At 33.7% G+C, this 13,796-nt stretch overlaps 1 protein-coding gene across 3 annotated transcripts; it reads left to right on the top strand.

Moving 5' to 3' along the window:
* Positions 1–2,381: 2,381 nt before the first annotated feature.
* Positions 2,382–7,504, top strand: LOC148621155 (uncharacterized). Of its 3 annotated transcripts, none has more exons than XM_088575236.1 (2): positions 2,382–2,461; positions 5,310–7,504. In XM_088575236.1, the coding sequence occupies exon 2, from the start codon at positions 5,340–5,342 to the stop codon at positions 7,014–7,016; it is 1,677 nt and encodes a 558-aa protein (XP_088431362.1). In that variant the 5' UTR covers positions 2,382–2,461; positions 5,310–5,339; the 3' UTR covers positions 7,017–7,504. The 3 variants fall into 3 exon arrangements, with proteins under 3 accessions (XP_088431362.1, XP_088431363.1, XP_088431361.1); XM_088575237.1 differs by having other exon boundaries at positions 2,396–2,461; positions 5,314–7,504; XM_088575235.1 differs by lacking the exon at positions 2,382–2,461 and adding an exon at positions 4,843–5,062.
* The last annotated feature ends 6,292 nt before the right edge of the window (positions 7,505–13,796 follow it).

The following is a 13,796-nucleotide window of genomic DNA, read 5'->3' on the forward strand; positions in this document are numbered from 1 at the left end:
AGCACAAGATTTCCAAAATTAATAAAAGGCAAGTAGGTCGACAAAGCATTGAATGAAGGGTTTAGAGATTAAACTTTTAGGTCATGTAAACCAAAAACAAGATGAAACTGTAAACTGAAACACTCAATTCCTAGAATATACATAATTTTATGCGTTAAAAGATGGGTTAATAACTGCTGTGAAAAACCGCATGACACACCGGTACCCCGCATTTCCGTTTTGTCCTCCAGCTTTACAACGAAAATTCATGCAGAAAGTAAACTAAAACAAATGTGAACATTGTTCTATCACAAGCGAACACAAAATCAAAATATTAAAATCATATATTGTTTTGTTGCGTTGACGGACGGATGTACAGACAGAAAGACAGTGGTATGCTGACTGTACAGAAAGCCTGCAGTCAACCTTTTAATTTTCAGATACAAAGATGTACTTACACACCAATTAAACCTCGACAGAACTTGCCCTACATTTCAAAAGAAGTACATTATGTAAAGATAAATACATTTTGTAGTTTCACAATTCGCTCACGGATCTTTATCATTTTAATTACCGTTTCCCAAGAGAGTATGTCTTCTTTTCAAAGGCTAGTATTTAAAGCCGATTTGTGTCATTTCGACCCAAATAAACAGTGATATTTGTCATTTTGTTTCTTTCGCATCACAGTCCAAACATTTGTCAAGATGACAATTTCATCTGAGCAAGTTCCACAAGGCAATTATGGATCAAACCACGCAGACAAATGTAGGAGCAGATACTATTATCCCAAAGTCGGCGACACAAATAATTACAAAATATTCTGTAGCTGGCGAAATTATTTTATCAAATTCAAAATAAAAAGATGACTTTAGGGATCATTTATGTTGGGTGAAATTATGTTATCAATTCAGAAAAAAAGATCAACCGAAGAGCATTCTGAACTTTAATTAAGAGATTATCATTTCGGTACTTTATTTATAAAGAAGCTATAGATTCAAAAGTTGATCTTCACAACGCAATATCCCTGATCGCCAACGTTATATTTAAACAAATATTATCTTTAAAAAAAAAATAGCCGACGCAGTAGAATTTGTTCTTTTTACTTATAATTGTCTTCATTTATTCAGGAAATAACATATGCACGCAGTATCAATTTAGGATACATTTTTTTTCGCACACCACTAAATTATCAGTTTTTGGCCAATCGCGAAACAGAATTTCGATCAAGTGACTTGCGTTTCCATGGAAGAGCGTCTTTAAAGTCAAAGGGTAAAAAGTGAAACTATACCAACTGCGTTGGAAAAAAGATAACTGCAAGCAAAATGCTCGTGATAATATACCTGTTACAAGTACTGCATATTTGTTTTGCGGACAGACATGGTTAGAAATAGAACATAAGGCTAATTGCCTTCTCTACTATAACACAATGTATGTTTAATTTACTTTTAAAGACACATATGATTCGTAAAGCTCACTTAAGTAGCTGTCTTTGTAAGAACCATGCAAAATCTGAAAAATGTGGTACACCCTAAAAAGACTACATATTTTTATTTTTGTAATTAAGTTGTTTTATGGGTCTATACTATGAAATGTGTAATTATTCATTCAAATCTGCCTGCTCTTAGGAGATAATCAACATTGAAAATCCAGTAGATTCTATTGTATTTGAGCGTCAGTTACAGAGTTATCTCCCTTAATTTTGAAATCTACAGTGCATTCTATACATTTTTTATCTTCTAAGAGCACAGGTCATATGAAAAACTGGATGTTAATTTCTAATTTCTGTTTACTATGGCAATTCAAACAAAATATCATAAATAAAAATATGTAGGCTTTTTACCCATGAATCACATTTTGCATGATTCTTAGCTGGAGTGCTACTTAAAACAAAACTTGTTACGCAACCATCTATAAATATATTTTTTGAAAAGTAATTGCAGAGCATGCAGACGATAATTAATAGTTCATACATGTAAATTACTAAACAACCAGGAAAGAAACAATTAATGGACATCGCCACATTTGAAAACAATGGACAGTCGAACCTTGACCCGAGAATATTAAGTAGTATTTCAACGAATAGTTAAATGATAATATGTCCCGATAGTACGTGACACCTTCCTGCATCCTCTTCTTCCTTCCGGTGTTTTCTCGTTAAATGTGACCTCAAATACAATTTGTTCGAGCTAACCATACCTTTTTTTACCACCAGATATAATCCAGAAACGCAAATGAAAAACTTTACTTCAGAGTCATGATGAATTCCTTAACGATTTAATGGCAACAGCGTGTTCTTCATTGACACATGTTTTATTTTTCAAGTTTCAGTTTCCGCCAATAATGACGTTGTAATATAACTTCAACTCAAACTGTTTCGGAAGTCAACGCTTGATTCTGACAAACTGCACTTATTTTAATTATACATACATTCGGGTTTTTTTAAGTATGTACATTTATACATTGTGATTTTTTTTCATATCAGGTTAGTAATTTTTTGTCGCATTATTGATTTATGTTCTTCTTTTAGTAACTCAGCATCTATTTGGTTTCTGTGGAGGGTAGACTGCAAAAAAAAAAATGAAAATTGTTGGGCCTGGATTTCCAAAGAAGGAACCATGAATGTACCTACAATGTAATTACGTTCTCCATTTTCATGAGGTCCCATTGGAAAAAAATCCATCATTCTATTCAAAACTTGCCATATTGAAATTACTGGTTCCCTGTTCTTAAATCGACACTATGTTTTATCGCTCTCTTTTGTTTTTTTCTGCCCACCCGTATTACTTGCAGAGGCGGAACCCGTGGGTCGTGTCCATTTTGACGATTTTCTTTTCAATTTTTGAATATTGTTCTAATTTTGGCAGAAAGTGATAAAATCTTAGCCTGTAGGTACCTACCTTATTTAAAATACTGGATCGGAACCAATTCTGTTACTTTGTATGTATTATTTTGGTTATTTTATGTTCTTTGACGTGTTTTTCTGTATTCCATGTCTAGTCTTTGTCCCTGGATTACATTCTTATGATTCCCGATAGAATCATTGGTTCCCATGATTACTCTTTTATAAATTTTTGCATCCGCCCGGGAGTTATTAATTATTTATCTAGTACTGAATGATAGGATGTAAGCACCATGTCTCCCATTTTTAATTCAATGAGTCAGACCTTAACCTCTTGTTAGATGGAACCATTTTGTAAAGTTAAGCATGCTAATTATAAATATTATGACACATATTCCTGAACCCAAGGCCTATACGGTATTATTTATTTTGGTTTGTATGTATGTTTAATTGTTTAATTATTGGTATTCTTGTGTCTACTTCATTCTTTTACTTTTGGTCTTCTTGTTGTTTTTGTTTTCTTAATTAGTTAATTTTTATTACTATTTTTAGGAGGGGAGTAGATTTCCTCTTTATTTTCATCCTTCTTTGTAGTTGAATCAAACCTTGAAATCTGTATGCTTTTTATGGTTTTTGTTTTTGTTTGTTGTTTTTGTTTGTTTTGTTTTTGTTTTGTTTTTTTGTTTTTCGTTTTTGTTTTTTTTTCTCTTATATTCTTATGGCAAAAGAAGCATAACTCGAAGTTTAAAACGAATTTAACAGGAACTTAAACAATTACTTTAAAACTCTTTATTTTACTCACATCAGTCACACAAATATTTTATTATACATTACAAGGAAGTGATTTTATATCAAATAGTATCACTGCATGATCAAAATTTTAAATTATTGATTATGGTTTATGCAATTATAGCCTGAATAGTTGAAATCGTTTAAGTGGTAGTTTTTTTTTTTTTTAAATCAGACAGAAGGTGATTCGTGCATGTCAAAAACCCACCAAATTTACTTTTATTTCTTATTCAGAAACACTTACAAACCACATAACCACTCACAGTTTTTTTTTTCATTTGGTTGTTTTGATTTGAAGATAAAATATATATATATATATATATATACACATATATTGTATATGAAATTGGTACCTTGCAAGAATTATTGTCCATAAGTGGAAGCTTTCCCAAAAAATACAGATATGATTACAGAAAGGATTATCGTTAAAATGTAGCATACGAAGGCCAAAAACTACATCCTCTGAATGCTGGGTCATTTCTGCATCTAGAATCACCTCTACCATAGGCATGCCTGAATTTTATATTGAATGGTACTTAATTACAAATTTATTTTGAAAAATTTATCACTTCTCGGAATAATGTACTTTAAGCATGTGGTACGTACTTAAAATGGTCTGATACCATAACAATTCTGGGCTTTCCGATTTAAAAACTACAAAGGGCTGGTCTGGTGATCACATATACCCCAACACTTTATCGTTTAAAGTTTAAATGGACAGTAACCCATCACAATCTATCCCGCCATCACCTTTATTGTCCAAAGAAAAATGTGAAAAATTGAAAGATTTTGATAATCACTTAAAGGGTGTACAAATGGACGACGCCAGATAAACAGGACTTAAAAAGTCTTTTTTTTTAATTCAAAAATCAAATTCGTAGAAGGAAGTTTAATGAACTAGTAAGCCCATTTGATCAAGGTTTTTGGTGGGGGAAGCGAGCTGTTCTCTGTTTGGAAATCGATAACATCTTTTCTCCTACAAAGAAATGATAACTATAGTGGTTCCATGGAAATCTTGATCGATAGTATAAAAAATGTTTCTTTTTTATTTCCCGAAACAATCATTATTCATTAACTATATTTAAACTTGAAAGTGGGCGTCAACACTATGAAGGGTTCCTTCAGTCTATTTCCCTAGCAAAGCAACGTAGTCATGATAAAACAAATACACTCAGTGTCTTCTTTCTCCTGTCGATTTAAAGCTTTATCGGCATTATCCCAGTTCTTCGTTCTTTCCCACTTCATGATGTTGACAATTACATTATGTGCTTACACTAATTCGATTACCAAATCTAATTAAACCATTTAATGTTGATTTTACGTCAATATTAGGTACTGAATTGCGGCATATGTTGTCTAAAGTCGTTATAGAAAAGGTCATTCGTAAGTGAGGTTATTTTAGGTAACTGTTCATTGCTCGACACTTTGCAATGTTCGGGAATGGAACTGCTGCAGGTTAGTAACTGGTTCTAAAATTCCTGTATTTGCGACTTCTATTACTTCTTTCTGTCATGTCAATGGCATGTGCAATTAAGAACTTCAATTAATGATTTATAATTAATATATTATGCCACTTTATTTCATTTTTTATTAAGACCTTGCTGTTACGTTTGTTCAAACCGATGTACAACTCATTTATAATAATTTTAAGTTTCGCTTTGTTATCTTTAATCAGCGTGCATTTTTCTCTCGTTTAACTAAGAAAGAAGACAAATTGGTAGAAGTTGTCACCATGGACTCAAAGAAGTGCGAATCCTGTCTGAGAGAAAATTTTAAAATATGCGCAGAATATTGGTGCTTTGATTGTGACGAACCTTTGTGTAGCGACTGCTTAAAAAATCATAGAAAAACTAAATTTCTAATGAATCATCACACAGTTGACCTGGATTTCATTGATATTTTCCCGACCGCTGTGCTTTCTTCTATTTCGCGATGTCAAAAACACGGCGACGGAAGAGTTGAGTGGTTTTGTGTCGACCATGAATCGTTGTGCTGCCGCCATTGCATGACGGAATCTCACCGAACTTGTAAGTCGATTTTGCCGATAGAAATAGCATCGAAAGATGTTAAAGGGTCGCCGTTACCCTCGATGTTGTCGCAAGACTTGACGCTCTATCTGCAAACATTGAATTCGATAATTGCAAACAGAGAGGACGCTGCAAAATCGTTTGATAAAATGACGGACGATATCAAAAGTCGGATTCAATCTTTTAAGTCCAGTATAATAGACCATATTGATCGTCTTGAGAAATGTGTCATTGACGATTTGAAAGATTTTCATGCCGAGGAGAAAGATGTTATGAACAAAGATCTTGAAGACATAAGCGAAAACCGGAAAAATTACCATAGGAGCAAGAGCGATTTGGATGTTGTTCTTCAGCATGGATCAGAAGCACAGATTTTTTTATTCACACATAATCTAGCACAACAGTTAGCTAAAGATGAAGTGAACATCCAGAAAATGGCTCAGACTTTCAAAGATATCAAAGTAGAATTTATTTCCGAGTCGAAGTTACCTGATGTCATATTGTCTCTCGGTAAACTGAAAATTAGCAAACACCCGTGTTTACTAAGAACAATTTCACAAACACGACGCCAAGCGCAAGTGATAACAAAACCAATTGCGACTAAGACACAATTTTTGTTTCGATCACAAATCGACATTTCTTGTTCAGAGAGCGTGCAGATTACAGCCATTGCAGCTACCAAGGACAACCGCCTCATCTTATGCAATAGATACAGCAATCGTCTGCTTGTCTATCATGATAGCGGGAAGTTTCTTCAAGACTGTTCATTGTTATGTAAGCCTTGGGACATCGCCATTTTACCTGACGAAGTACGAGCAGTTGTTACGCTTCCGCTTGAAAATTCTATTCAATTTATAAACATTTCTACAATGATACCGGATAAGGAACAAGTCAGCATACATTGCAAGTGTCATGGGGTAGCGGTAGTTTTGCAGTCGATTGTTGTTGGTGCCAATCGAGAGCTTTACATTTTAGATTTAAAGGGAGAAATTATGACGCGAGTTCAAATTCCAGGACAGCTTGTTTATTTCCTTCACAGGGGTGAAAGTGAAAGTGTGTATTACACCGACTACCATAGTGTCTATCACGTGTATATGAACGGAACCGAAATTTTCCGATATGACCACCCAGAGTTGAAGGTTCCGGAGGGAATAGCGAGAGATAACCAGGGATATCTGTGTGTTGCTGGACGTGGGTCCCAAAATGTTCATCGCATAGGACATGATGGCCAGCTGATTGATATAGTTTTGAGTAAATCAGATGGGGTTATTTTACCTTGGGCTGTATCGTTCAGTACTGACTGCTCGAAAGTGTTTATTTCGACACACGATGGGAAAAGTATTTCTGTGTATGATATTCATGTATATAGTAAACAAAAATGAACTTGCTTCGATACTCAGAGCTCCAAATAAGGGGAGTCGTTAGATCTATTGTTTTGTAATTGAAAGAGTCTTAAAACCCAACAACAACACGAAATAGGAACGCAATTTAGAAAAAAAATTGAGTGAAAATATTGTTCAGAGAAAGCAATTTCTGATCAAGTACAAAAGAATACCAATATTTGGTAGGAGCTCTTCTCAGTCTGTTTTTCTTCTTTAGACCTGATCAATTTATGGCATTTCAATGTGCTTCACAAGTCTTCTCATGAAGAAGTTAATTGTATAAACTGGGCTCTGATCAGTTACTCAATTCATATCATAACAGAGGAATGTTAATTTGCTAAAGAAAAATACAATATGTTTTCACCCAATATGGATGAGAAATTAAGGGTGATTTCATTCATTTGATCAATTCTTATCTGGAGCTCAGAATATCTGATTCTGTACATTCATGTCAAAATAAAAAGCACTCAGTTTTCACTGCAAACTTATACTAACTGTGGATGTATTTTAAGAATGTGCCGATGAAAGATCCGGGTAGTTTGTGACTCGTGCCATATATGACACCCAAAACATTTTCATCCGGAAGTGCTCATATTTTCCTGTTTCTTAAAAACCTGATGTTGGTTTGTAAGACAGTAATCAAGGGAACCAAGGTTATAACGGTAATCAAAAGAATGTAATCCAGGGACAAAGACCAGACATGAAAAAACAGACATACACAACAAAGAACATAAAGTAACTAAATTCATACATACAAAGTAACAAGAACAAATGAGCAACTCGGATTGTAAGTTATGAAAATGGTACCAAACAAGAAATTACATATAGGAAACCATAGAAACGTTAAAATAAAGGAAAAAACTCTTTACTGGTTCATTATTTAGTTGATTTGTTAGGAATTATTGAAAATTGAGTTGATTTATTAAGAAATTTTGAAAATGTATCCTGAGTCATCTATTTTTCATTCCGAAAAATTCCCAATCATTGGTATCATAAAGAGTAACATTTGTAAACATAACATTAAAGGTTCTAATTTATTATGATGTAACCGTAGCTTATCTGGTGAACTGGTGTTAACCAGCGCGCTTCCTTCTTTTTTTTCGGACAATTCTTGTTTTGACGAGTAAAAATGAAATTCCCGACAAGAATAACGGTCAAATACCAGGACAACAATTCGACAAAACGAACATTTTCTTACCTCCTAACATAAAAATTGTACATGTTGAATACTCGGTGTTAAATAAGCGAATTATATTTTTGTTTGTGTAAGTTCGTTTGTTTTGTGTGTTTTTATCGTTTTGTTTGCTTGTATTCATTACGTTTTCTTTGAAATCTGTCAACATTCGACTCTCCACTACCATGCACAAAATGACGTAAACAATACTTACACAAATACTAGTAATGCACTAAACTGAAACGAATACAAAACGAGCGGTCGGAGGGTTAATGAGCAACTAGGACTCGAGACACGAAAGTCATGTTCATGAGCAGGTTGTTCGACTCCCGTCCTTTCCGCCAAGCTGTCACTTTAGATTAATTTTATAATGTCCGAAAAAAATGCTCTCGGCGAATTTACAAGTAAATGTTACGTATAAAAAGCAAATTAAAGACATAAACCTCAGTGGCGGATCAAAAGGAGGGTTCCGGTGTAACAGTACGGAATCTCCCTTTTGTTGGAAAAATGTTATTAATTTCGTACAAAATTTGAACAAAATAGATTTTTGGAGGGGGTTTGGGTTTTTTCTTTTTATTCCGGAAGCCCCCTATTTCTGGAATACCTTTACAATTATCACGAGAAAAGAAAACATAAATATGCATTTATTGATGAATTATTAAAAACAGCATATTGAAATGATATCACATGAAAATAAAAACTCTGACAGAATACACAATTGAAACATCAAATTAAAAACCAGGGAAAGAATAACTTATTTAACGTGCATATGTCGTATGAAATGAAGTAATTGGAAATAGTGAATAACCAAAATATGGTCAAGAGTGCCAATGAACGCATAGATTTAACGAGTGAGCGGAAAGACAACCAAATATCGGCAATAAATAAAACGACGCGACAGCCGTGGTATGATACCAATATATAAAAAAAAAATCCCAAAGCATGGCCTAAACGTGAATACCTGAAACAGAGACTACTCACATACACAATTTAGCGAACCGAAAAAAATATTTCACATTAAAAAAGCTATTGATAACGGAAACAAGACGTCGCACAAAAAAACTCCAGCACTAGAAATGTGAACTCCCACCAAAAAAAAAAAACGGGAATGACACCAGGTGCTCCGGAAGGGAACGCATTTCCTTCTGCGCCAGCGGCACCCGCCATATTGCAAGTAAGTATAATCCGGTAATATATAATGAAGCCATGCAGGGCCGGATCCAGACACTTTGAAAAGGGGGTGCCAGCCAAGGTTCCCTAGAAAGGAGGTGCTAGAACACTACTCAGAATTTGCCATTTTTTGTTAATTTTACGCATGAAAGTGACAAATTTTCCAATAAAAAAAATCCTGGTCACTCGTGGAAGATATCCCAGATCTTCACTACGCACTCGTTTAAGAACCGATCCTATTCTTTTGCGGCATTTTGCGATTTATTCAGCAAAAAAAAATTGTACATACGCTTCCTGTGACAGCTGAGACAAAATTTTCATAAAGAGGAATATTCAGATTTTCTTTCCGTCTCATCCGTCGTTCATAATTTTAATATATATGTTTCGGGTATGCACTGTCGTAGAGTCGGTTGATGTTGGGTTTTTTCTCAAATTATCCAATAAACGCGGTATTAATTGCAAATAAAAAAGTTTACTTTTATATATAACTAAGTAGTTATCTACTTCGTATTTTTTTCAGTTCCAATCGGTCTGTAAGCTATTGGTAAGTTTTACTTATTTACATTTGTTCTGGAAGACTCGAAGGACGGGCAAGATGACATGTGTTAACCAAGTATATTTTTAATACTTTTATATAAAATGGCTTGCAGTAAGCAAGGTCGTCAATTTATTTTATCAATTTAGATCGAAGATCGGAATTGATATAGCAGTCGACTGAGCCTGTAGATTTGTAAAGCCTGGTAGCATCTGCAATTACACTACCGCAAGAAAATAGTCCCATTGGCATATCCCACTAAGGTTAAAATACATATAGTTAGGTCCACTTTATAGGTATTTTTAACACATAAAATTTAATTATATATTTTACACCTATAAACAACTTCAACTGCAAACTAAATATACTGATTAATTTTGTTTGTATTAACCACGATCCAATTAAAAAAAAGTTGACCTCTATCCTTTTATCAGTACCTGTTTATTTCTATGCATTTACCCGAATAAACCAGTCGTTCAATGTCGATATATTCAAGTTGCCTATTTATTTTTAGAAGCATAAAAAACATCTGATGCTAAGCTAGAAATGAAAACCCTGCGAGATTATAGTCATCAATCATGTAATTGAGATAGAAAGAGGAATGCCGAGTACCATTTGGAAGAACTGTCTTCGGATATCTCATGCAGGCCCAGACGGACAAAAGGGGCAGTGGTTACGATTAAGAAACTTGTGTAAAGAAAGGGGCTTCAGGCTATTATTTGCCACTCGTCTTTTGTCCATTATTTTTACAAAAAGGTAGCATAATCTCCGAAACCATCCTGGCGTATTTTTATTACGATTACTGCCTCATGACATCAGAAGCCCTGATCTGACAAATAAAGACTTTGAAACTTTGGATAAGTTTTATTATGCAATTCTCGGGAATTGTGTCGTTCTTTGTTTTTGTTTTTTTTTTGTTTATTTTGTTTGTTTGTTTGATTGTTTTTTGTTTTTTGTTTGTTTGTTTTTTGTTTTGTTTTGTTTTGTTTTTTTTTTGTTTTTTTTTGTTTTGTTTTTTTTTGGGGGGGAGGGGGGGGTTTCTGGTGTCATTGGTTTTTGCAGTAATCATTCTATCAGGCTACTTTGGCCATGTGTATGTTATTATAATTGAGCTGTAGGTGCTCAAGTGCCTTAAAAGTGCGTGACAAATGTTTCTTGCACCAGACACGATTGATTGGTGAAAATATATTTTTAAGACTTTATCGTTAATGTTTATGTATGAGCTAGGTGCCCAGAAACTAAGTGCTTTTACATGACACATAGGTGTCTATGGAATAACTTTTAGCAATTCAATGATTGTGGCTTAATTTTGAATTATTTAATAGACAGTTTCGACCTGAAGGTCGTTAAATTGGATATATTCAACCTGAAAATTTAAAAACTGGAAATTGCCAACTAGTATTTTGTAGTTCAAATATGTACTATGTCGGGGAGTTTTGTGTTCATTCATCTAGGTACTCCATGGAAACCGATATCGAACTTGAATATTACGCAAACTGGCGCACTGCTACGATGCATCATGGATTTTGGTGTGTGTGTTAGGTTTTGAAATGCCCTTCGTACAGAAATAAATTTGACGGTTATTTTAAGTCGTAAAAATTCAATATCCATTAATATAAATTGATTCAGTACATGAGTACTTTGATTTTCAAATAACCACAGCAGACCTGATACTCCAATAACATGAGATTGATATGCCATAAATGCGACACCGGGCGCAAATGATACCATCACTTATAATTAGTTCATAATCTGAACTTTTTTGACATGTATGGACACTTCATTTGAACTTGATACTTAGGTATTTTGGATTGTGATAAAAAGAATGAAAAAACAGGTTTCTAACACTGAATAATTGTGGTTATACAAAGCAGTAGTTTAATGATTTTCCATACTTAAAAAAAAAGTTATAATAATTTATCAATGAAAGTGTATTGAACTCATTGATTTAAATCTGAAATTATTACATTCATGTGTAGTGGTCACTCCAGGTACTCCAAAATGGGAAGGGGGCTCTGACTGGCCTAAGGGGTCACTCCATTGATTTTCTATATAAGCTACCACAATTATTTAGCATGAGGGAATCTCGGCCCCGTTTGGATCCACAAATTCTGAAAATGTGATACACCCTAAAAAAAGGATACATATTTTTATTTTTGTAATTAAGTTGTTTTATGAGTATATACTATGAAATGTGTAATTATTCATTCAAATCAGCCTGCTCTAAAATAATCAACACTGAAAATCCAGTAGATTCTATTGTATTTGAGTAACTTTTAATCTCCCTAAATTTTGAAATCTTCAATTTTTATCTCCTAAGAACACGGGATATATATGTGATAATATGTGACAGTTTTCTATCTAATCTAGGAATATGGTACAAGTGAGTAGGTCTTATGAGACTATGCAATCCAGACACCGCATAAGAAATGTTTGACACAGGGATAGTAGTACGACTCCGTGAAAAAAACATTTATCACAGCCTTAAAATATACGTCATAATCAAGACTTATGGAGAAACTCAAAATCTCAGAAAGCACCTTTTTGGTACCCCTCCTACACCATGAATTGTTATTCCATTATTCTTGCATGACAAATTATTTTTTTTAGAACCTCATTGTAGACTCAAAAGGAATAGAAGCTATAGTAACCCTTAAAATATATGAAATAAAATGCTTCAAACCCTAAACAGTTGGAGCATATATGGACACCTCATTTAAGCTTGATACAGCTCTGATTTTTTATTAAATAATTTGACCAAGGTTAAGTATTTTACCAGAAATCAAAGTGGCTACTTATTCAAAAATGGTTCCAGTCACATCTAATAAATTCAACCCCATTCTTCCTTTTGTTTTATGGTACCTTGTGGTACAATTTCAACAATATTCATTCACATTAACTCAAGTTATTGACCCGTAGTCATGAAAGTGGCCCCTTTTTGGTTCCTAATTCCTTCAGGCAACAACCCCTTTATCAATTCCAGTCCTTCTTTTTGCAGTATGGAACCTTGTGGTACAATTTTAAAGAGATTCATTAGCTTTTACTTAACTCAAGTCCAGAAATCAGGAAAACACATGTCTTGTACCTTTTTTGTCTCTGATTTATTGACAATTCAAATCACAATCCCCAAGAACAATCCCCGACTTGTTTGAAGTATGATAGATCAATACGCTTTTACGTGAGTTATTGCCAGGAAACAAAATGTCTACCAATGATGATAACAACATCACAATACCATTACATGATGGCATTTTCTTTGCAGTTGAGTAAGAAGTGGGTAAATTTCTTGTTATAGTGAGAGGTTCCTACGTCCCTTGCTAGCTAAACCATTAAATATTTCATTGGTTCATGTAAGGTCCACTAAGAATATATTGATTGCTGTAAAATGCTGAATGATTCAGCTTAATTAAGCAACAATGTCCATCTAAAATAACCCAACTTGATATTTAAGCCACACATAAATTATAATTAAATTTAATTTAATTAATAGTATCCCAGTGCACTAAAACAACTGTGAAAAATGCAAATTTCATATGACCCTAGTTACTAATTTGACCTTCTGTCCCACTCAGGATGAAAAGCAATAAAGTTAAAATTTCTAGATTTCATATTATTAGTTTTCTTGTTATTTGTTTTTTTTTGTTTGTTTTCTATTCTATTCTTTTGTTTTGTTTTGTTTTGTTTTTTTTTAAAATTGCCAGTTAGAATACTGTGTTGAACAACTTAGGTGCGGCTTATGCTTCTTGTTTTATTCAGCCAAAACGACATGAAGTGGTTTAAATGCAATATTCTTTTCAACCATCAACTGAAAACAATCCTTGTTTATATTGAAAAACTTATGAAATAAAGCAACTTTTACATTTTTTTAGTCATCTTTATTTGCTTTTATTTGAGTCACAAA

Source organism: Perna viridis, chromosome 3 (assembly GCF_037379345.1).
Source record: "Perna viridis isolate PV_CMFRI_1.1 ecotype Kerala chromosome 3, ASM3737934v1, whole genome shotgun sequence".
In the NCBI taxonomy this organism is placed as follows: domain Eukaryota; kingdom Metazoa; phylum Mollusca; class Bivalvia; order Mytilida; family Mytilidae; genus Perna; species Perna viridis.